Genomic DNA, 20,936 nt, shown 5'->3' on the forward strand with positions numbered 1-20,936 from the left:
TCGACACACAGCAAAATCCGACCGGACCGGACCCCCGGATCCGGGGCGGAAGCAGCCAGCAATAGTTGGCGCAGGTTGGCTCCGGCCTCATTTACACCTCAATGCTTCCTTTCGCACGGGCGCCAAGGATGACGTTTGCTGACCGGCAGTTGCCGAGCTGGTGGTCAGTGAGAAAGCAATAAACGTCGACCTTTTCAGGGGCGGTCTCGCTCTCAAAACTGTCGCATAGGGCTTTGCTTCTCGAAACGATAATCCTTTCATTATAATTCAATTCCTTGCTGTTGTGCTGTCCATCGCTCGGCGTCGCTCACATTCCCCGGAACGGTCCGCCAACGGAAGGATAATAATGATTCGAGTTTGGCACAAGTTTCCGCTCGGCTCGTTGAGCGGCAAGAGAAATGTATTCTGAAGATCCGGTACCGTGTTCCCCAAAGTGATCACTAGATCACTGGCGGTACTTTGAACGTGAACAATAAAAGTATGTTTTAAGTTTTCCTCGACACGCGCCTCCTCCCGCCGCCGAAGACGTCGAAATCCGAACGCAAGGATTGCAGGGTGCTGAAAGTTAGTAGGTCCAATGCTCGTGCATCACAATTTGTGGCCGGCTAGACCAGCAAATAGCTGCTGAGCACTTTCCACACAAAAGTAAGAGACTTTTCATTGTGGCTGTGGCTTCATTTCTTCGCTCTACCGTGGTTAGGTCTACCGGAGGTCCACAGTCCACGTAGTAAACGGGGTTTATATTGTTTTGATTTAGTGTGGCGTAGCGTCTTGGCAGTGGTTGCCGTTGCACCCTCCCCCCACGGCATTATCATCCTGCTTGCGGACCTAACTACCACCGGCCGGCCTTCGGCTCGGTTTATGCTCGATGAAATATGTTTATCTTTCTTGCTTTTCCGGCTCTGTGGCTGTGTGGGGCACGGAGCTTCCGGATTCAACCGCTCTTGAGCCGTCCACAGAGCTCTCGGGTTGGTCTCGCATTAAACCGCAGTACAGTTTTGGAGCCAACAAGCAGTTATCCAAGGTACGGAAAATCCGCTATAATTTGTTGGGAAAAGGGAGGCAACTTGGCATCACTTACCCCCCACCGACGGGGGGCCACTGGGTGTTGTTCGCTTTCACAAGACAGTATAGTGACCCTTGCTCACAGGAGCAAGCTAATTGGGACGTGTACGGGCGTGCGCACGGATTGATCAATTGGTAATTGGTGCAAAGCAAACCCCGCCGAACAACGGCAAACAATCAAACGCGGACAACAAACCAAACCAAAACGGGCCTTTTTCCATATTGCGGCAATCGCAGAGTGATTCAACTTCCTCGCGTCGCAAGTCGGTGGCCCTCCGGGCGAACGTCTTGCGGAGTCACATCACGCTCACGCGTAATGAAGATTTATGCTCCGCGGCGCACAGCGTCCGGCTGAGCGGGGTGGGCAGCAACCGGCGACACAGAGACACGGGGGGGAGGGGGGCTTCGGGCGAGATTCTTATCGCACCTTCGTCTCGCGGCCACCACAGACTATGCGTGCGTCTCGCGTCTTCTTCCTGCTGATGGTCGGCTTCGATTTTTGGCCGTTTTGCTTGGTGTTCGCGATTTCTTCGACCGTCATTTTCATAAATGACTGAGCTCACTCGTTCGCTCTCTGTCTCCTCGGAACAGCGTCAAGGAACAGCGTCGTAGCTCATTGCGTGAGGCACTCTTTCGTGTGTTATTGCTTTCTTGTTCTTCCGTTGTTTTTTGGGGGCCGCCTTGTAAAACGTGCCCGATGGATGGATGTGGCTTGGGGCGATGTTGATCATGAATTATTCAGCGACCGCGTTCGTCGATCGTCGTCGGGCCACGCTCTTTCGCTGCTGCGGCTGTGCGTCCCAGTTTGTTTTGGGTGACCGCCACCGTTCGGCGCGACATACTTAGCAGCATACTTCACGCACACACACACGCACACGCACGCAGCATCATCGCCGTGAGCGAGCTACTTAAAATACCGTTGCCAGTGTTGCGCGCACCACAAACGCAACTAATGTGACAAGCGATCCGCCGCACACACACACACCTGCCCGGCCCGGCGCGCTCCTCTCGAGGTCAGAGTGTTCACGGCGTGGCAAGTGCTAATGTCATTTAGGTGACAAGTTTAGTGGCCACTCGGCGAAAAAACAGTTCTGCCGAGCTCATCACCGTCGCGGACTTGATAGTAATATTGGTTGTTGGTAATTCAACTGACACCGAATGGCGCGCCATCAATGAAACTCAATTAGTTGGTTTTATTAGCACGAAAATGGGTTTACAAATCACGAATTATGAATTGATTTATTGAGCCCACTCACGCACATCCTAATAACTCGGTTGGTATTTTATGTTTTGGCTAAATTTAAACTTTAAAATGGGTTTGCCACATTGCTTGCAGCGTTGATTTGCTTTGCCAACATTTGCCACACACCTGGACCGATTTATTCCAAGGTCCCGACGATGATTTCCAATCGACACCACCGCACCATATTATGCGTCGTCCGTGACAACTGATCAAACTATCGATGGGGACCCCCAGTGCCAGGGGCAGGTTTCGCGCTCGAAGAAGCGTGACAATGGTATTTGTTGTGGACGCCACAAACATTTACCCAATGCTCCTGTGTATGTCCCTGGCGGGTTTGTCGAGGCTGTTGTTTCTTTTTTTTTCTTATGCGCTGCGCCTGTCCGTCTAAAAACCTTGATGCGGACTGTGGAGGACGTGCACATTCGAAAGTCGCAGGTGGTTTTCGGGGTTAGAGCAAACCGGCGAACGACATCTTCGGGCATCAAATTTGCGCAATCGATTAGCAAACTGCTCCCAAAGTCCATTTCAAGTCCGCGCGAACCTAAGATGATTCCGTATCGATACGGGGTGAGCCCCGTGTTTGTAGCGATATCTTTATTTTTGGGCCTTTTCGAGGCTTCTAACCCCAAAAAATGCGACGCGAACGCGGTGCGTTCCGTCGGCGGTGACCTCACACGTCATCGCACGGGCGCGCGGAGTCTGGTCGTTTGAAAAACGTGACCGAAACACACGACGGATGGCGCAGCCATCTCCGCAAACGTATCCGCAAAATTCCGCAAAATTGGCATAACAAAGCAGAGCGGGGAAAAGAAGAGATTCGGTTAAGAAAGTTATCCCGTAATGCAATATGTCGGCCCGGCACACGCGGCGTTCACTCCCGACACATATCTGGCACGGTGTCATCTTGACAGATACATTACGGATGCAAATGACAGATTAAACGCCGACGGCGCGCCGAAAGAGCGCGACTCCTGGCCTCGCAGATAATGATGAGGCTGGCTATGGTGGCCCGCATCTTCGTCTTTCGTTTCGCTTCGTTCGTGGTGCGTTTTCTTTTCGTGCTCAAAAAACCCCAAAAGCCCTGGCCGTTCACCTGCTGGTCAAATCCCCATCGTTGTTGGTTGCTGCGCGAAGGTTTCGTCCTGACGTGTGTGTTGTGGCTTTTTTGCCTTGGTGCAATCCTCTTGAAAGGTGACACACAAGGTTGGCCGGAATGGGTTTCGGCAGCAGCACCCCATTGTTTGACTGTTTGACATTTTGGGCCATTCATTTGTCGTGGCTCACAAATCCCGCCACGCTGCGTTTGTCAATTCCGTGCTCGCGCGCGCAAGATGGCTTAATGGTGGACCGCGTTCCGTTCCGAAGATACGCAGCCTAAAAGGCTGCTACGGGTTCGTTAATGGCGGCATATTGTCTCGCTATCTTGTCGGTGGTGAGATAAGTTAAATTTAGTGTTTTTATTAGGTTACGTTTTACGATCCCCTACTCAGCAGTTGGAGCGTGTTTCGCTTAGCTTGGGGCATTGATTTTGATTTTGCACAACGTTTTTCGTTGTGTTTCTGATTCTGGTTATCGTTTGGTACCAACAGTACTCAAATGTTGTTGATTTCTTCAATGTTTTGGTACTGTTTTGCTCTTTTAAATACTGATTCTTTTCGTTTTGCTTCAAATCAGGACTTTACTATGGATTTGATGGGTTTGATCTTATTTTGATTGAATTTTCATAACTTTCTACGTTCATTTCTGCTCTTAATTGCATTTCTCAACAGCGAATATTTAAGTGTCAGTTTCGACATGTTTTATTCCATTTTATTTTTTGCTCTTTCTGCCACAGTTCAGCATTACCTTAAACCGCCTGTAAACCATAAGCTCTTCCTCTTTTTGTGTGTGAGGCTAGTTTACTGTTTGTCTTTGCCCGGCATGTTCCCACCAGCGGCTTCCTGCCTCTAGTTTGAGTTTCCCGAAAAAAAATCCATTATCCCAAATCTTTTATTTAAACACCCGTAACCACTTTCGCACAGATTTGTTCTTGGTTCTTTCGCCAAAGCCCCAGAACCCTCATACAGTCACGAAGCGGGGATCATAAATTTGCAATTGTTCACAAACTTGCGTCTACCGTGCGCGCTTGTGACCACCGCGGTGTCGGTGGATGGTGGGCATGTGTGTCGCGGACGCAAAAAAAGCGATCTCTCCATAAAACTTCTCCCGTTTGGCGGCGGCGTAGCACCTGAATGTCGTCGTGCTCTGGCAGCCGAGAATTCGGCATGAAATATGAGCGCCAAGAAGGTGAACTCTACGGTGCCGAAACAATGATCATAAAACTCTCGCATTGGGTGCGATACACCACCCAACGAAAGCGACGCAGGTTGGGCAAGGACCAAGTGTTCAGGGCTTTCGAACTCTTCTCTCTGCACAACCCGAGAGCCAAGCTTTACGATAATGTTGCGGAAATAACGTGGCCAGCATTCCAAAAAGCCAGCAAGCCAGTCGCGCAGAGTGTGTCGGGTTCGATCGTGGCGCTTCGGAAGTTTCGTATCGCCAAAAGAAGCAAAAAAAGGAAACAAATCCCCAGAGTCAGTTCGCCAAATCGCAAAATTCAATTATGTTGCCCAGGACAGGAGGACAGTAGTGGGCGCGTGCGAAGCATTGCCGACGAACAAACAAACTATTTGCATAAATCCCGCCTCTCAACCCGGGGCGGGGTCCTCGGACAAGTACGGCACACGGCACCAGCAGCCATTCTTATCCGTGCTACTAATCTTGGGCCTGGTCGCGCTCTATGAGGTTTGCTGCCTGTCGACAGAAGTTAAAACTGCTGGCCCACTCACCGTTCTGCGATCCTGCCGGGGTTCTCAGTTCCCACACTGGGGCTTTTTATGGTTCACTCGACCTCCCGGCTACCCCCAAAAGCATAAGTCTGTTAACCCTCTCTCCCTTGAGGCGCCCCCTATCCTGGCCAGCAAATTAGTGACTACGGTACCGCCGGGGTCCTGGACCGGGCGCCGTGTGGGCGACGATGCGGTGCCGGTGCCCAACCCAAACCGAATTCGGCTGGCGAATGGGTGCGAAATGAAATAACTTTCATTTTGCCAAGGATAAGATAAACAGGTTTTCGGAGTCCGCCAGTATCCGTTGCGCTTTTCGGTCTTTGTCGAAACCCGAAAATGATTTCCACGAAATGCGAGGCGTGTGGCGCAAAGTAGGACACTCGCCCCGTTTTTTGTGGGCTAGCCAAAGTCTTCATTTGAGGCAAACAGCGCTTTGCAAGGACACATCATTCATGATATGAACTGAAATTTTTTAACTGCATTTTGATTAAGCACAGACATTGATTTGATGAACTCCATAACGGTCCTTTATTTGCGTCACAACAAAACAAATTTTGCTTTTTTAAATTAAAATGAAGCGTTTAAGTACTTAAATATATTTGGTTTCTTTAATTTTGTTTTCACTTATTAGTTGATTGATATGATAATTTGCACAAGAAGCGATGCATTTTTTGCAAACACACAGCGGCGGATGGTCAGTGCCAATGGCAAAAACCTATCCACTCGGAACACTTCCCTTCGATTGCTTTTCTTCAACATTTTGCCCCGTGGTGGTGTGTCACATCCTCGAATCGCCACTTCCCCGAGATGGTAACTATATTTACGACCGACCTTAAGTGTGGGGTAAACCGTTTAACGGACGCGCACCACCAAACCAGGCAACCGACACTCACACCGGGTCCGCCAGGATAATTGGTGACCGGTACCGGTCCGCAAAAAGTACCGGTGTCCGGGTTGGAAGGCACTTCCGCTCTGGGCAAACCGCTTTTAACCTTCATCTGACACCTAACCCCCCCGCAGTGAGACCAGCGAAGGGACCACCGAGCCGTCGCGCATCTTGTCGCGTATCCCGAAATAGCAATTCTCTCGCCACCTGGAAAGCTCTCGAGGACCGCCCGGAGGGACATAAAAGGATACCCGCACCAACCGTCTTGTTGATTTTTTTTCTCCTTCTTAAGGGTGGTTCTTTTTTGTCCCCGGGAGAACGGTTCCGTCGCCGCATATCTGGACGTTTATCGGTCCAAATTGATTTTCCGCCGGGCCGCTGTGGCCGATAACGTCCCGATGGCTACTGAATATCGAAAAGGCTAACCGGCGACGTTCAGTCGGTCGATCGGTAGCGTGTCCCTTCTTGGCGCCAGCAACCGACAAACCGCCCGGTTCGCGGAAGGCGACATTCGGTAAGGAATGGGCCGCCAATAAGGCGCACCACACCGCATCTGATAGTGTCTCGTGCGACACCCGCAAGGTTTTGTTTCGAGTGCCCCGGCGGGAGGGCCATTTTGGCGTCGGCAAGTCCAACACGAAGGACGAAAGACTGTGTAGCGATTACGGCGGTGCGCGCTAAAGAGGCACATTGGCAAAAACGGTACCCGTGGATGAGCCGGTGGAAGGTTTCTCGAAGATTCTCCACAATCAGGTGGTTCCATCCGCGTTCCAGAGCGCGCCCAAACCGCCTTATAAGAAATTAATTATCGCCCAAAAATCAAATCCCAGCTCCATTAACGCCAGAGCGCCGCCTGAACGGTGCCAAATCTCTGGCCCGCGGTCCCGCCCGAGAGCAGCTCGTCAAGGCAATTTCATTAAATCATCAAATTGTTATGTTGTTAGGAGCGGCAACCGGCTCCGGAGAGCTCTAAATTAACCTCCAGAACACTTCGGGCCCCATCACGGTCGCGGGTGTAGCCATTTTGAGTAAATAAAGCTTACGAGGGCGCGCAGACACACGGGCAATGGTGAGACGCCTGCGCCGGGTGGGGGAAACATGTTTTTTCCGTCACATTAAAATAAACATTCGGGTGCGCGCGATGGGTAAAGAACCGAACGGAAGGGACTTTCCATTGCCATTCACGCCCAGCCCGGCCGGCGCACTTCGCCTTCGACCCAGCCCGCCAGAGGGCGATTCTCTTGGATACACTTTCCTCCCACCGAGTTCGTTAACGATGATTTGCCTGCCTGCCTGCCTGCCTGCCTGCCTGCCGACTGGTGAGTCAGCTCGCCCCGTCGCCCTCAGGAGGCCCAAAATAAATACCGGCACCATAATTTGTGCTTAAGTTCTACGCCACTTGGCTTCGAGTTCAGACGAGAAGATGATGGTATCCACGAGGGTGAGGAGGATTGGTTCACGTTTTATGGGCTGTCCTGTCCCGCCGCACACGGAAGCCCAGAAGCGCGCCGCTTTAACGATGTCTCTCCAAATCCGAAGTCGATGGTCGCGCGCGGGATCAAGAGATTGGATCGGCGTCGGCGGCGGCGGCGGCGGCGTGCCCTTACCACCAACAAATTAACGCGTCATTTAACCTTCGTAAATGGGCTGTACTACGGCCGGATCCGCGGGGTGCGACTTTTAAACCGGCCCCCTCCAAAATCCGACGACAAACGTCGACGAACTCCTCTCGGCGAGCGAACTCGGAATGGAGATTCGGCTTTTGGAAAACGGAACGACGGCTATCCATCCGGGTCCTCCGGTGCACAATTGGGAGCATCACTAGCCGTGGGTACGCCGGTTTTTGTCACCCCTTGAAGTGAGGTTGTTGAAGTTTTACGATGTCCCCTGCCCTCCTGGATTGATGCGCTGCTCTCCATTTTCCTGGCCCGAAGTGTGACAGCTATTAATTACTGGAGTGTTTGGTGGGTCACGACAACCGTTTATCGGTTTATTATTGTTTTGCTTACTTGATTGACATCTTTTGGGTCTCTTTCTCCTCATCGATATGTTTGGGCGCTGTTGATTTCGATTATTTTCTCTGTTTGCCGTGGATTGGTCTACGCAATGTGCCTAGAAAGACAGTCGGGTAGTTAAGATTCTTGTATTCTTTTGCACTATGCTCACCTGCGTCATCACGAACCATAAACTGCAACTGACAGGACAGGCTGTCACTAGTCGGATCCTGTGTTTGCAGTACTCCCGACTAAATCGTCAGTCTATGCCATTTTTGTCATGGGTCAGTTTACTCCAAAACAACGGGTTGAAATTGTAGCAATGTACGGACATTGAAAATAATCGTTCAACTGTGAAAACTGTGCGTGCTTATTGTAGCCGAATTTCTTCTGACTTCTTTCTGTGGGCTATTCGAAGAGTAAGGTTTTTGCCAGCCAACCGAAACCATTGAAGAACTGAAAGCTAACACCACAGCGGAAATTGTTGCTATTACGTTGTCTGTCTAATGGAAGCGGTCATTTGATCGATATTGTATTCTGGATGAATTGTTGAAAAACGGCATTCTATACGCTAAATAAATCTGGATTATTTGTCAAAATCGACTGACAAATAGCGGAGTTATTTAACATTTGAATACTATGGACCGTGATGGATCACCCTGTATATCTTGAAGTAATACACACTTGTTGTCAGGGAGGTTGTAACGGCCGCACCTGGCATGTAGCAACCTTAGGCAATCTAATGACAATCCACCGCGTGTACTACAATCCGGACGAGGTTTCCATGACCTGTCTGCTGGTGGGAACCTATCGCCATCGAGATCTGGACCTCAGAGGAATATGGGACATGGGAGTTTCGCATTTTGGAAGTAAATTATGTCAAACGTCAACATCAAGTCGCCTGCGACCGATCGCACTTGGCGACTCCTCGAGCGCATCGCCCAAAACATCGAGCCCGCACCGCTGAACGGATTATGGCATCGACCGCTAAAAGACCAATGTGCGCCATAAATACGCGACCGCCGTGCGATTATGCTAACAACACTCTTGCCTACGCACAACCACAACCACACGGTGGTGTTGCGGTCTGTGTGTGTGTGTCTCTCTTTTCCGATCCCGATTTAGATCAAGCGCGATACCCGGCCGCCGCCGCCGCTGCCGCAGCAGTATGCCAAGGTCGTCGTCACGCAGGCAGCGACGACCCCCACGCCGAAGATCGTAATTTTGCGGTGCCGAGTCGTTGAAGCGTCGCCGAACGCGCCGCCGCCACCACCGCCAAATGTGTCCCCGTGTGTGCCAACCCGGTGCGGATACCAACCCGGTGCGAAGCGGATCTACAGCGCCACCTGGCACCAACCACTGTCGTCGTCGTCGGAGCTGCAGTGAGCGCTACCAGCGTTGCAGAAGGCAGCATCTTCCGTATGCCGAGGCCCGGTTGTGATACGGACCCGTGGACTCTACGCTTCAGCTTTGTTACGTTATCGCTCACGGATGCTGAGTCGCTCTCGTTGAGTTTCGCTTGTTACACGCCCGCCAGTGTCCCGTACTGAGATTGGGCACTGACTGGGGATTATATTTTTGGTGGCCCCTATTGGCCGCCGTTCCAGAGAACCGATCGTGCATTACACAGTGCTGACCGAGCGTCAACGTCAACTTCCAACTACCGCGCCCAGGTCCAGGACACTGGGACGCGTTGACGGTTGGTAATCAAATTACCACATCATCCTGGACTACCTTGACCTACCTGAGAAACCGGAAGCAAAGCTTCGGCCACACCTACCTTAGCGGGCCCCCACCCCGTGTAGTTACTGTTCCCCCCAAAACTGGTGACTGGTGATCGATCACCATCGACCATGAAACAATGTAAACAGTGCAGTGCGGACGGTGCTGCCGATCACGGTAAACATGGCGGCGACTGTCAGGACCGTAGACCAGCATCGGTAACGAACGGTGGTGTCCCTGCTACAACAGCGGCAACAGCAACATCGACCACTACGGCGACGATGGCTTCGCCGCTGAAGACGCAGCAGCCGACAGCAGCCGGCAGCGGCGCGCCCAAGTCTTCCACGCGGGAAGTGAAAAGTGAAGGCAAGTCGTCGTCGGCAGCGGCCAGGTCTTCGAAGGCCCCGCAATCGGCGCTGCACCACCACCATCACCATCCGGCGGCGCATCCGTACGGACACCATCCGCTGATGCTGGGTGGAGCCGCTGGACCTGGTGGTAAGGTGGCCAACAAGCTCGCATCGGCCGCCGGAGTCGACTCGCTGTCCGCGCTCCATCTGCTGCCGGCGCACCTACGAGACATGTTTCTGGCGGCGCATCTGCTACGAGGTGAGTGTAACGCCGTCCGATGATGTGCGCCCAGCCACTTATCAGCATCATCCGGAACGTTCCGCGCTGCCGCCCAACCTCGCGTTGGTTACCGGGCACTTTGTAACGAAAAGTTCCAAAGTTTCACAAACACCGCCGGACGACGGCGTCTCTCTGCGCGTCAGGTTTAATCATAACGAAATGAGTTTAAATCCTCGCCACCGAAAGCAAACGGCGGCGGCTGCGAGGCCGGTTGTGTTGTAATCGCGTTAAAGTTTTCTAATGAATCCTTTTCGTTTTGCCCAGAAGATGATTTCATTACCCGGGCTGTGTGTGCCCGAGTGGCCAAAGTTGGACGTATCACGCTCGCCCTTCGCGTCGGAACCGGTACCGAACGGTACGGAAACTTTTCCTTCACCGAGAGCCCCCGAGCCGAGGACACGCGGGTGTCCTGGGAGCCTCTCCCAGGAGGGGAGCAGCGCGCGTTGACCTTTAGCTTCGGTGGCTTTGGCAACAGCAGCACCGACCGGTGACTTCGAGGCAACCTAGGTTTTATTTATTCCCGTTCCCAATCGGTGGAGGGCCACTTCACAACACCCTGAAATTAATTGCCTCGCGTCGCACTACGGTCTTCTTCGCCGTTGTTTCGACCGCGCGACAGACAAACTGCTTCAAGTGTGCGGTGTCCTAACCCAACGAGATCTCTCTCTCTCACTGGCTCATGTTCTCTCTCCGTTGCTCCCGAAGAAAGCACGAGAGTCCTAGAATAGACGATGAAACGTATGAATTATTACCGAGCGCGCTCCGATTGTCAAAAGTTCGACTTTAGCGCCTGGAAGTTATGCAGCACCGTGTTCGCACGCGCGCGCTTATTGTCCGAGAGAAACAATTTCGAGTAAAGCTCCGGCTCCTGGCGAACAACAGCAGCGCCGGAGCGCGGGGCGCAGGATAATTGGAAATAGAAAAACAATGGCCGATGGCACACAACACTCACCCCGGACCCCCTGCAATGAAATGGTCGTTGCAGAACTTTCTCTTCTGTCCAGGACCCGGAACGTGAACCCGCGGCTGGCGGGCTCTATAGAGTGGTGCGCACCTAAATCGAACCGATTGCGGTTAGAACGGTTCAATTTCGCTCCATGACGGCCACTGCCGCTGCCGGTCCGGGTCCGACCGGACCGTCATGATGCAGGATACTCATCAGAATTCAACCTACGTTGCTAGGAACGGACCGGTAGTCCCTGGTTCCAGTACGCAGCAGAAGCTCTCCGGTCTCCAGTGCTACCGGATTGTGGTCGACTATCCAGCATCGTCGGACCTCGTCGGTCGCCGGCCCTATAGGTCACGAACAAAATTGACTTACGATTTGTTACGCCCTCACTGAATGTAGAACTTTGCTCTCTCTCTCTGTCTCGCTGTCTCGCTGTCTCTGGTGTCCGTCGTGGAAGTCGTGGAAGGTTCCCCGGGTTCGGTGCCATTAAAAGCCACACCGACGATCCCGACCCGTTAACGCGTGGCGTTCCACAGAAACTTTTCCAATTTGCAATCCACACGACAGGCGTACGTAGGCGTACCGGGGAAACCTGGGATAATACCCAGTGTGCTGTGCCGCGACACGGCCACAACTCCTGGAGATCATAATTGTGAAAGAAATATCCGTCCATCCCCCGTGTGCAAGGTCCTTCTTTCAAGGTCCAGGATGGGCAATGACGAGCGCGAAACAGTCAAGGATACTGCAACCCTAAACTCGGTTCAACCGCCGCGTGGGTTCCACGAAATAGAAAATTCCAATCACAACACTCTCCACCAAATGGCGACGATTGTTAATTAATAAAAACTTCCTGGTGTCAGGGGTTTCCATTTTTACCGACGACAAAACTTCGCGAAACTGACTGAGCTGTAATTGAATTTCTATTTACTACCATGCTCGTCAACCGACCAACCCGCACTCGGTTGGCCACGATCGATCGTGTGACGAATTTAATCTAATCGGACTTGCGGGCGCCCATAAAAAAAACACAAATGGTGTCCAGCCACACAGAGGCGACCGACTTGGCGATGACTCATGTCGGGGCGTATTTTATCAGCATGCGTCGACATTAGCCCATCGATAAGGTAGCGCTCACGCGAGCGTATCCACAAGCAGCCAGAAGCATCTTGCCCGGAACACCTTTTCATGTCCAACACGTGTTGTGTCGTCGGCGCAGGAACAGCAAAAAAAGCAACGTACTTCCCAGTGATCGAGCAATGGGTCATAAAATTACAGTGCATTTCTAGAGGGCCTTTCATCTCTCTCGCGGTGCACCTCCGTTATTGTTATTGCATCGACGAAACTATAGTCGCTTCCCGAAAACGCGCTGTGTGTGTGCATCGAAAACAATAATATTGGCAAGCGAGTGCATCGTGGCAAACGACTGGCATATAGTTGTCGATTGCACCGATGCAGCCGATTGCCGCCACGATGTGCAGCATATATGCACTCGCTCGCCCCCGGCGTCTTGGAAGTCACCCACTCTCCGGGCGGCCCACAATCCGGTCCGATCTTGATTCCGCGATCCCGACTGTGTTTCGCTTGTGGATGGACACAGATGTTGTGCGACGCGACTTTGAGGTGGCTAAGGTTCCTCCCGCGGCCGCGCGGCCTCCGTTAGTCACCCTCCCGCCCGATGCGCGTGTGATCGGGTGGTGAGTCACAGCCTGGCTCGTGTGTCCCGAGACTCGCAACGGAGTACACCAAAATGCATTATATTCGGTTGTCGGCGGCGTTTGCCTGTTGACGTCGCGTCACCGTCGTCGTCGTCGTCGTGTTCGTTCGCGATTATCAAAGCGAGCGTCCAGCGAATCCAGTAGTGTGTAGGTACTTAGTCACTACTACTGATGGCGCCGCCGCCGCCACCGATGATGTGGTGTACTAATTTAAAAACAATCCGACAAAGACCGGACGCCCAGAACGATCCGCAGTCAGTCGCACGGGATCGGTCGCCGAAGTAGCAACACTTTTTTGGTGAAGAGAGTCCTCAGGACGCCACTCCGTTTCGAAGAAGTAACAAGTGATCGAAAGTGAAGTTGTGTCAAGTGTTATAGAGCATCAGAACTGTGAAACAATTGCCCACAACGTTGTGACTCAATCCAGTTTCCTGAATTCTCAACAACAATAGAAGGTGATTCATTGTGCTGCCAATTTCGCCCCATTCGCTTATACCGCTGATCATGTTCATCCCAAGAACGTAATTCGAGCATGTCTTCCTGTCGTCTCCGCTGTCGCTTGCAAGCATTTTTATTTAAAACAATTATCACTGGTACGATAATCGGCTGGCTGGTGTACGGATTTGGTCGAAAAAAACTGTTAGACTCCGCGAACAACAAAACAAGACCCCTTCGAACGATGCACGTTGCCGGTGACGTGCAACTATTAACGTACGGAAAGTACCACCGCCTAAGCGGCGTGACTTGGTAAACAAACCTGCTTCCCCTTTTTTTCTCTCTCCGCCCTCTTCAAGGCCAAATAGTTGCGACGCAACGAGGGCTCGCGGCCGCGTCACTCGTTGTTTATGTTGATTTCTGTTCCGGCCGATGTTCCCCGGGGTGACTTCTCACTCGCTTCGTTCGGGTGTGTAATCTGAAGTCAACGACGACGCTCGTCGGCTTGAAACTCCACTTTGGTATCGCCTGTTTGGTGACAGGCTCTGTCAGAGCCTTTGAAGAAATGTCTGGACAGCACGCTGTCGGACCCTTCGGGAAAATTCTTTATCCCTCAGGTACGATGAAGACATGAGAATGACATTTGTTCAGCGCGGTCTTCTAAGAGATTATTTGGAACAGGCTCGGTATTATTGTTAATACCTTTTCGGAGTCTGCCGATCAATTTCGATGGATGTCCAATTATTGTGGCCACAAACGCGGAAAGCCCATTTCTTTTCTGACGCAACCACGATCGCGCGGAGTCGATGGAAAACCGCGCTGCCGTTAGTAAACACAACAAACGATTAGCGCTGTCGGCAAGGGAATCATTTAATCATACTTATAAACAAATTAGCCAACTTTCACGAGCCCTGCGATCATGGTCCTGCGGCCGGCGATCTGCAGCAGCTGGAGGATAAAATTACTCCCGGCACAAGATGGCTGGGAAAGCCAGCAAAGTTGCAGGAGATTAATCGTAAGAAAATCACCAATTAACTGCTGACCATCGCGCTGCCATCATCGTGATTATCGACCTCATGATCTCGTGCGGTGTGCGCCCCCAGCTAACGGGTTCATCCTGAGACCGCGTTTCGGTGGCCCCCGAGGATGATGATGTTTGTTCTGCACGGACGGCGGCAGCCATGAAGGCTGCCCCGATTACTTCATCACGGTGCAGAGGAAAGGCTGAAATCAATCCACAAAGGGCCCCCCGTTTCCATTCGCTCGCAGTCGTTACGGAGCGAATCAATCACAAGTAGTAGGACCTCGTAAAGGCCATTCGTGACTGCGAACGTGGCGTTCATCGAGCACCTGGTGGACGGTCCGCACAGAGGCTGTACGGTTTGCTCGATAAAACAATGGTTGAAGTAAGGGAAGGTAGTCCTTTACCGTACCGAGCGCATTGTTGAGTGCATATCGTTGGCTATCTTGGCCTTGAACGGAAAGTATCTTGGTCGGTAATATCCGGTGCCGAAACTGGCTGTAATTGCTTCATTCAAAATGAGTGCCTTAGACCCCTGGTCGTCGGTTGGCTAACAAATATGTTAAAATCATAAAAATTAAAATTAATTGCCCTCTTTGCCAACGGTAATCGTCCTGCGAAGCCGCACCAATCCGCCACCATGTCAATCCACTTCAATCAACTCCCCATAAATCAGCGAATGCGCCAACGAGCGAAGCGAAAACCTCCGAAAACCAACACAATTTTGTTACGAGCAGCAGCGAAACTCTGGCGTCGGTTGGTTGGTAGAAGGTCCTCTGCTGGTCCGGTTGCCCGCCGCGAACCCCGAAACCCGGAGAGTCGGAAAATAATCAAATAATTCGATCAAACCATTAAAACGCCGAGGTAATTACGCTTTAAACTGCCCGCGAGAGCCTGAGATCGGTTTTGGAGTTAACTTTTATCGCTTCCCGGTGTGGTTTCGTCGAGGAGTTTTTTGGTTTTCCTGTGTCGGGTGAGATTTTCGCCAGCGTGTGTCGTGTCTGGGAACCATCCGTTTCAGGGAACCATCCGTTGGAATCTCCGTTTCAGTAGTGCCAACTGCGCCTCTTTTAGAACGCAAGCCACGTTCGTTCACAGGCCCTTGGTAAGGCACTCTTGCAAAAAACGGACGGACTGCCCCATAATTGTGCTCAATTATCGCAACGAGCGTGAGCTTGTGGATCGATAAGTTCGTAGAAGCTGTATAGAAATGGAGCTAATGCTTCGCTTACTTTAGGTATTGAGTATTGAAAACATGAGTAATATTCCTCTATGACACCTCTTCTAGATTTAAAGAATTTTCCAACGAACCTCGTTAAAAGATCCGACACTAGTAATATGGTATTCCCGTTCTGTGGGTTTCGTCTTTGAGTGCAATTACAGCTGGACTTGCATCATCCGACTCGACCCCACAAACTCGTCGATGCGTGTCGCTTACGAACACAAAAACGAAAATGAGATCATCCGCTTTAATCGCCTCTTGAGTAGGAAACGGCGTAACTATTCTATTGAATGAAATGATTTTAATAGGATTCGAATTCGTACTAATGTCATTGGTTCAGCAACTCAATCCTACCCAACCGAATGGCTTAGAACAATCCCTCTGCTCTAGGACCTGTGGTCTTACGACGAATAGCTGCCAACCCCTTGGGATATTTGGAGCCTTCAGCAAAGGGGGTTGACAGGTTGTGTGGCTTCCAATTGATTTCCATAATGGAGGTGCACGAACCGTTTATCGGTTCGGTCGTGCGAACTCAACCTTCGACCTCGTGCTCGTCGCAACGTCGGCGCCCCGTTTTATGGTCTATGAGTCAACACGGCTTTGCGTTCCTTTCGAAACCGGCACCGTCGGCGCAATAGCCACCTTTACTAATTGGTGTTTTGTCCTTCGGTGTCAGGATTAATTATCGACAACTTTGTTGTCGTTTTTTATTGGCCAAATCGCGATCTTAATCCGCGATAATACCAGATTTCTCCCAGAGGTAGACGTTCCGTTCCGTAAATTTGCTTTTGGCGTATCAAAACAAATCAAACGTCTCCATCACAACCGGTGCAACGTGGAGTCCGCAACCCGATACAGGAAGTTGGCCGTTGTACGCCATAAATCGTGGCCCAAATAATTTATTACCCAAAGTTCTCTCGTTTTTTTCGTTTGCACGTGCCAACGGAGCCCCCTCCCGGAGCAGGAGTCTTTCGTCGGGCCGCCTCACAGTTTAATAATTACGCTCCGGGTATTCGGAATGACCTAATTAACATGATCACAGTCCCGCCAGCGGGCGGCAGCACTGCAGTGGCCTGCGCTGACCCACGAGAGTGACCCTACGCCGGGGATGGGCCGGGTGTCCCGGGAGTTTTGGCGAACATAAATCGTATCCCTTACCGAAAGCCTCTCAGAGGCCTAGGAACAGATGGTCCAACGCCCGGGGGCCATCCATCCGTCTGGCTCCGGCCGGCCTCGCGAATTGGCATCCTGCTGGGCGGTGCAATGCTGACTGCTGTGCAATTTGAAGGCACTTCATTTTGGTTTAATTAAACGCTTTTTAGCTTCCATTTCCACCTGCTACTGAAGTCGTGCGGCGAAAACCGGCGTCCGGAGGATTTGCTGTTAATTTAATTCTCTTGCGCTCTCCCTACCTCTCTCTCTCTCGTCCGGTGCTTATGGTAATCCTTGTTCTGCGAAGGTGTCAGTGTGCGAGAGAAGTAAGATGCCACGATCCATCATGTTGGATTTTTGCCCAGAGTTCTTTGCCCACGCGAAGTTGGTGGCTTTAATCTAGATAAGGTTTTACTACTTGATTCCCCTACATTCGGTTCCTGAAGTTTTTAATTCAGGAAAATAACGGGAATGTGTTTCGAACAAATATGGCCGCCGCTGTTTAATAGCAGTAAACTAAGAATAATTAAAAAAATATAGATAAAAGATTCAGAAAGGAATGTTTTCTCTAAATTGCAAAATAAACATGGAAAGACAAATGCAGAAACATTATGTGTTTTCAGTGGAACAGCTCATCCAATTGAAACAGAGAAATAAACAATCCAAATGAGCGACCTCAAAACAAATCAACGTAAATTGTCTAAATACATAATACACAATAAAAACCAAATAAATTAAAAAGAAACCAAAAATTAAGGTAGATAGTATGAACACAAAGTGATAATAGAATACTCAATTTGTTTTTTGGCTGCAACTTTAAATACTGTCTGTCTATCCATCATATGCAAAATAGATTCCAAAAGAGAATCTAAAAATAATGACTCCATTGAAGGAACCGCTTTTACAGGACTGATCTAGAGATTTTCCTGGAACTGCGTTTTACTTTTCTCGAAACTCCCCCTAATCCCACTTAACGCCAACCACAATTGAAAACACCATATGTTCCGGGAGTTTCCGAGCGCTAGAAAGGAAGGTGTTTACCCCGAAGTGATGCACCTTCGTGCCCTTAAACGCTGTTTAAGGGCCGCTTCGCCATCTGTCGGATGTCATTTGGCGTGATCCGGGTCCCGTCTCGGCCCCGGGGTTCGCTTCCTCCATCCTTTCGCTTTCTTTCGCGAGTAAGTAAGTATTATAAAAAAGGGCCCCTATAATTTGTGGTCACTTCATCCGCGCTCCGCGTAAAAGCCTCGCGGACTCTCGGTCAGCGGAGGTCCATTTGGCGGAGACCGAAAATCACGAACACGGAGAGCATAAAAACACACGCCCATTAGAAACTACACCTGCCTCCTACTGCTGTGTTGCAGTGTGGCCACCGGCTCGAGTGGTGTGCAAAAAGCGGTTCCCAGCTGAGGATGGGTCACGGCGGGAAGGATCGTGTGGGGCTTGCGACCGGACGGACGATGGCGCACAGCGATACCCCGGGATCACCGGTGAATTCGAATTACAATTTATTCTTTCCGCCGTCGGGATTTGTCGGGGATTTGGATTCTGCACACCTGCCCCCCCATACCCTGCGGCGGTGGGCGTCGGTGTGTGGGAGCACGAAACGAGCCACTTTGGCGGCCCCATCAATCCACCCAAGGGGGGTTCATCTTCTGACTTCTGCGCCGGAAAGCGAAATTTAAATGAAAAACGAATCAAACTCCACTCTCTAGCATCAAGGGGCAGAGTGGATTGAATAGGGACGACTCGTGACGGAGGGACTCCCGATTCCTGTCGCCTCCCTACCCGTACGATTCTTGCACCAAGCCACTTGCTCATTTCGAAAGGTGAAGATTCTCGCAGTACTCTCTTGGCGAACCTCACAATGGGAACCTCGCGTGCCGGGCACTGCAATTTTCCAGCGATTTCGAGAACATCGTCCGGGGAGACGTTTGTTTAACTTGCCGCCGTTTCGTCGATCGCGTCCACACACTGCCCCACCCGCCACACCAGATGCTGCTGATTGCCAGGAGAACGTTACCACGCTTTGTTCGTTCGGGCATTTTCTTTTACGTCTCGCGTCGTCGGTCTTTTGATTTCTTTGCCAAGAAACGCGCTGCGCTTGGTCGCGGCCAGCACCAACAACAGTCCTCGGGCAGTCTCGGGGTCTCTCGAATCGGCGAGACACTTTGATGATGCTGACGGTCGCTGGTGACGTGGGAAAACCGGCCAGGCTCGGGCCCGAGCATCGCGAGATCGCTCGCAGACGGTTGCGGCGATCAGGTGGAACCGCCACCGCGGGCGCGGGCGTCTGTGATTGATTCCGTCGCTGGCTGACGATTTTTCTGCTTTTTATATCGCCTTCCGCTTCTCGCGACCGAGCACTGAAGGGTTTTCTCGAGAACAGGTGGAAATCTGGGCAGAACAGAGACATCGGAGCGGATGCAGATGTGTCGGGCAGTTGTCTTGTCGTCAACAGCGAATGCTGCTGCTGCTGGCAGGACCAAATTTATTTCTTCTGGGACCTTTCGCCGCTCGGGCAGACGTTGGACGTAGAAGATTCATGACACTGAGCGCTGTAGCGCATTTATTGCGAGGTGAATTAGTGTAGCTATTTTCCGCCTACAGAACCATAGCTTAAGTCGTAACGCTGAAGTAGCTAAACCACGGGGACACATAACGTGATATTCGTGGGGCATAGATCAGCTGGCCGGGACAGCCACCTAGAAGGAGCCATTAGTGGTCGGTATCAGACCGGGGATATATCTGTGTTACGAACCCATCAACATCAACTTAACGACAATAAATACCCAACATACCTTCAAGTCTTCATAAAACATCCTTTATTTCAATACCAATTCTGTTTTGCATTATGTGTTCCTGCTACTACAACTTTTTTGCACCGACGTATCATCAACTTATCTGCTACTGTGTATCCTTCCTAATCCTGTTTACCACACGATTCGACGATAACCTAATCAACCCAAGCGTTATTAGCAGCCGCAGGCTCGTGGCAGTCGAATAATCAATTCACTTCCCTCGCAATTAATGAACATTACTAATTATGATTATGTTTGTATTTGCTTTCTTTCTCTCCGTCCACCAGGTAAGCATCGCTCCCGGCCAGAAAAAGGAGAGGCATTATTAACGCACATCGCATGACGGTCGCCGCCAGGGGACGCCTCATTAGACGCTGGCGCAACAAATCAACTTTATCATCAACAACCGCTGCTGGGGTTGATGCTTTTTCTATGCCCTTGCTCCCCTGTTCCCCGCTGCGCTCTGCCGCTGCGCTCGTAAGAGAAGCCTTTTGAGCTCTCCTTCCAGGTCCCAGCTCCTGGCTGCCGAGGTAGGACCGGGAGGTTTTGCTCTTTTACATCGCCCGAGCTGCTGAAGCTGATGATTAATTCGAAAACTACTTTCACAACCCGAACGCGGGCGCGCGCACTCGCTCACCACATAATGAGTTGCAAACGTTTTTGAGCATTGCAACGGCTTAGGCTTTATGCTGCGCAGCGACCAGGCGGCGCGCAAGATAACGAGACGGTGGCACCGCAACTCCGGGAGCCGGTCAGATCTGATCTAGGCTCCGGACCACGATCAGGAATGCTTATTTTGTAGTGGCCAAGATATGACGCTTTCCCGGCGCACGATGGGCTTGCCACGGGGTCGTTACATAAATGACAGATGGATGTGGGTCTCTGCCGGGCTCCCGTCATACTCGGGGTGGTTTCGTTGCTAAGAGCCGGGACACCCTTCTAACTCAAATCGAGATGGCTTATTTTGAAGGCACATGTCCCCCGGAATGCAATTTGCGACCTGCTTCGGCTGTTTGGTGGTGGATCATAATTTCTTTCTAAAACATAAATTATATAAATGGTCTCGAATCCGTAGACCACCATCCCAACTTGCGAAACCGACAGAGATTTGTATCCATTTAAGGGATGGCCATCCCAGCATCGCATGGATTTTTGGGGCGACTTCCCAGTGGCCATCGTATCGGTCCCGGTCCCCGTTCTACCCAGTTTCATGTTTTCCACAACTTTTCGACAAAGACCACTACCCCCGGAAGGCCAGTTGACAGAAACGACC

The 20,936-nt window shown here is 51.3% G+C and overlaps 2 protein-coding genes across 2 annotated transcripts in view; both read left to right on the top strand.

Moving 5' to 3' along the window:
- LOC128270180 (treacle protein-like) overlaps positions 1–9,402 on the top strand; it is a 121,473-nt gene extending 112,071 nt beyond the window's left edge. The window contains exon 6 of the mRNA XM_053007586.1: positions 9,263–9,402. Within this exon, the coding sequence (XP_052863546.1) occupies positions 9,263–9,402 (140 nt within the window). The remainder of the gene's footprint in view (positions 1–9,262) is intronic.
- A 467-nt stretch (positions 9,403–9,869) lies between these two features.
- LOC128270181 (uncharacterized) overlaps positions 9,870–20,936 on the top strand; it is a 41,897-nt gene continuing 30,830 nt past the window's right edge. Inside the window, exon 1 of the mRNA XM_053007587.1 lies at positions 9,870–10,347. Within this exon, the coding sequence (XP_052863547.1) occupies positions 9,870–10,347 (478 nt within the window). The remainder of the gene's footprint in view (positions 10,348–20,936) is intronic.

Source organism: Anopheles cruzii, chromosome 3, assembly GCF_943734635.1.
Source record: "Anopheles cruzii chromosome 3, idAnoCruzAS_RS32_06, whole genome shotgun sequence".
In the NCBI taxonomy this organism is placed as follows: Eukaryota; Metazoa; Arthropoda; class Insecta; order Diptera; family Culicidae; genus Anopheles; species Anopheles cruzii.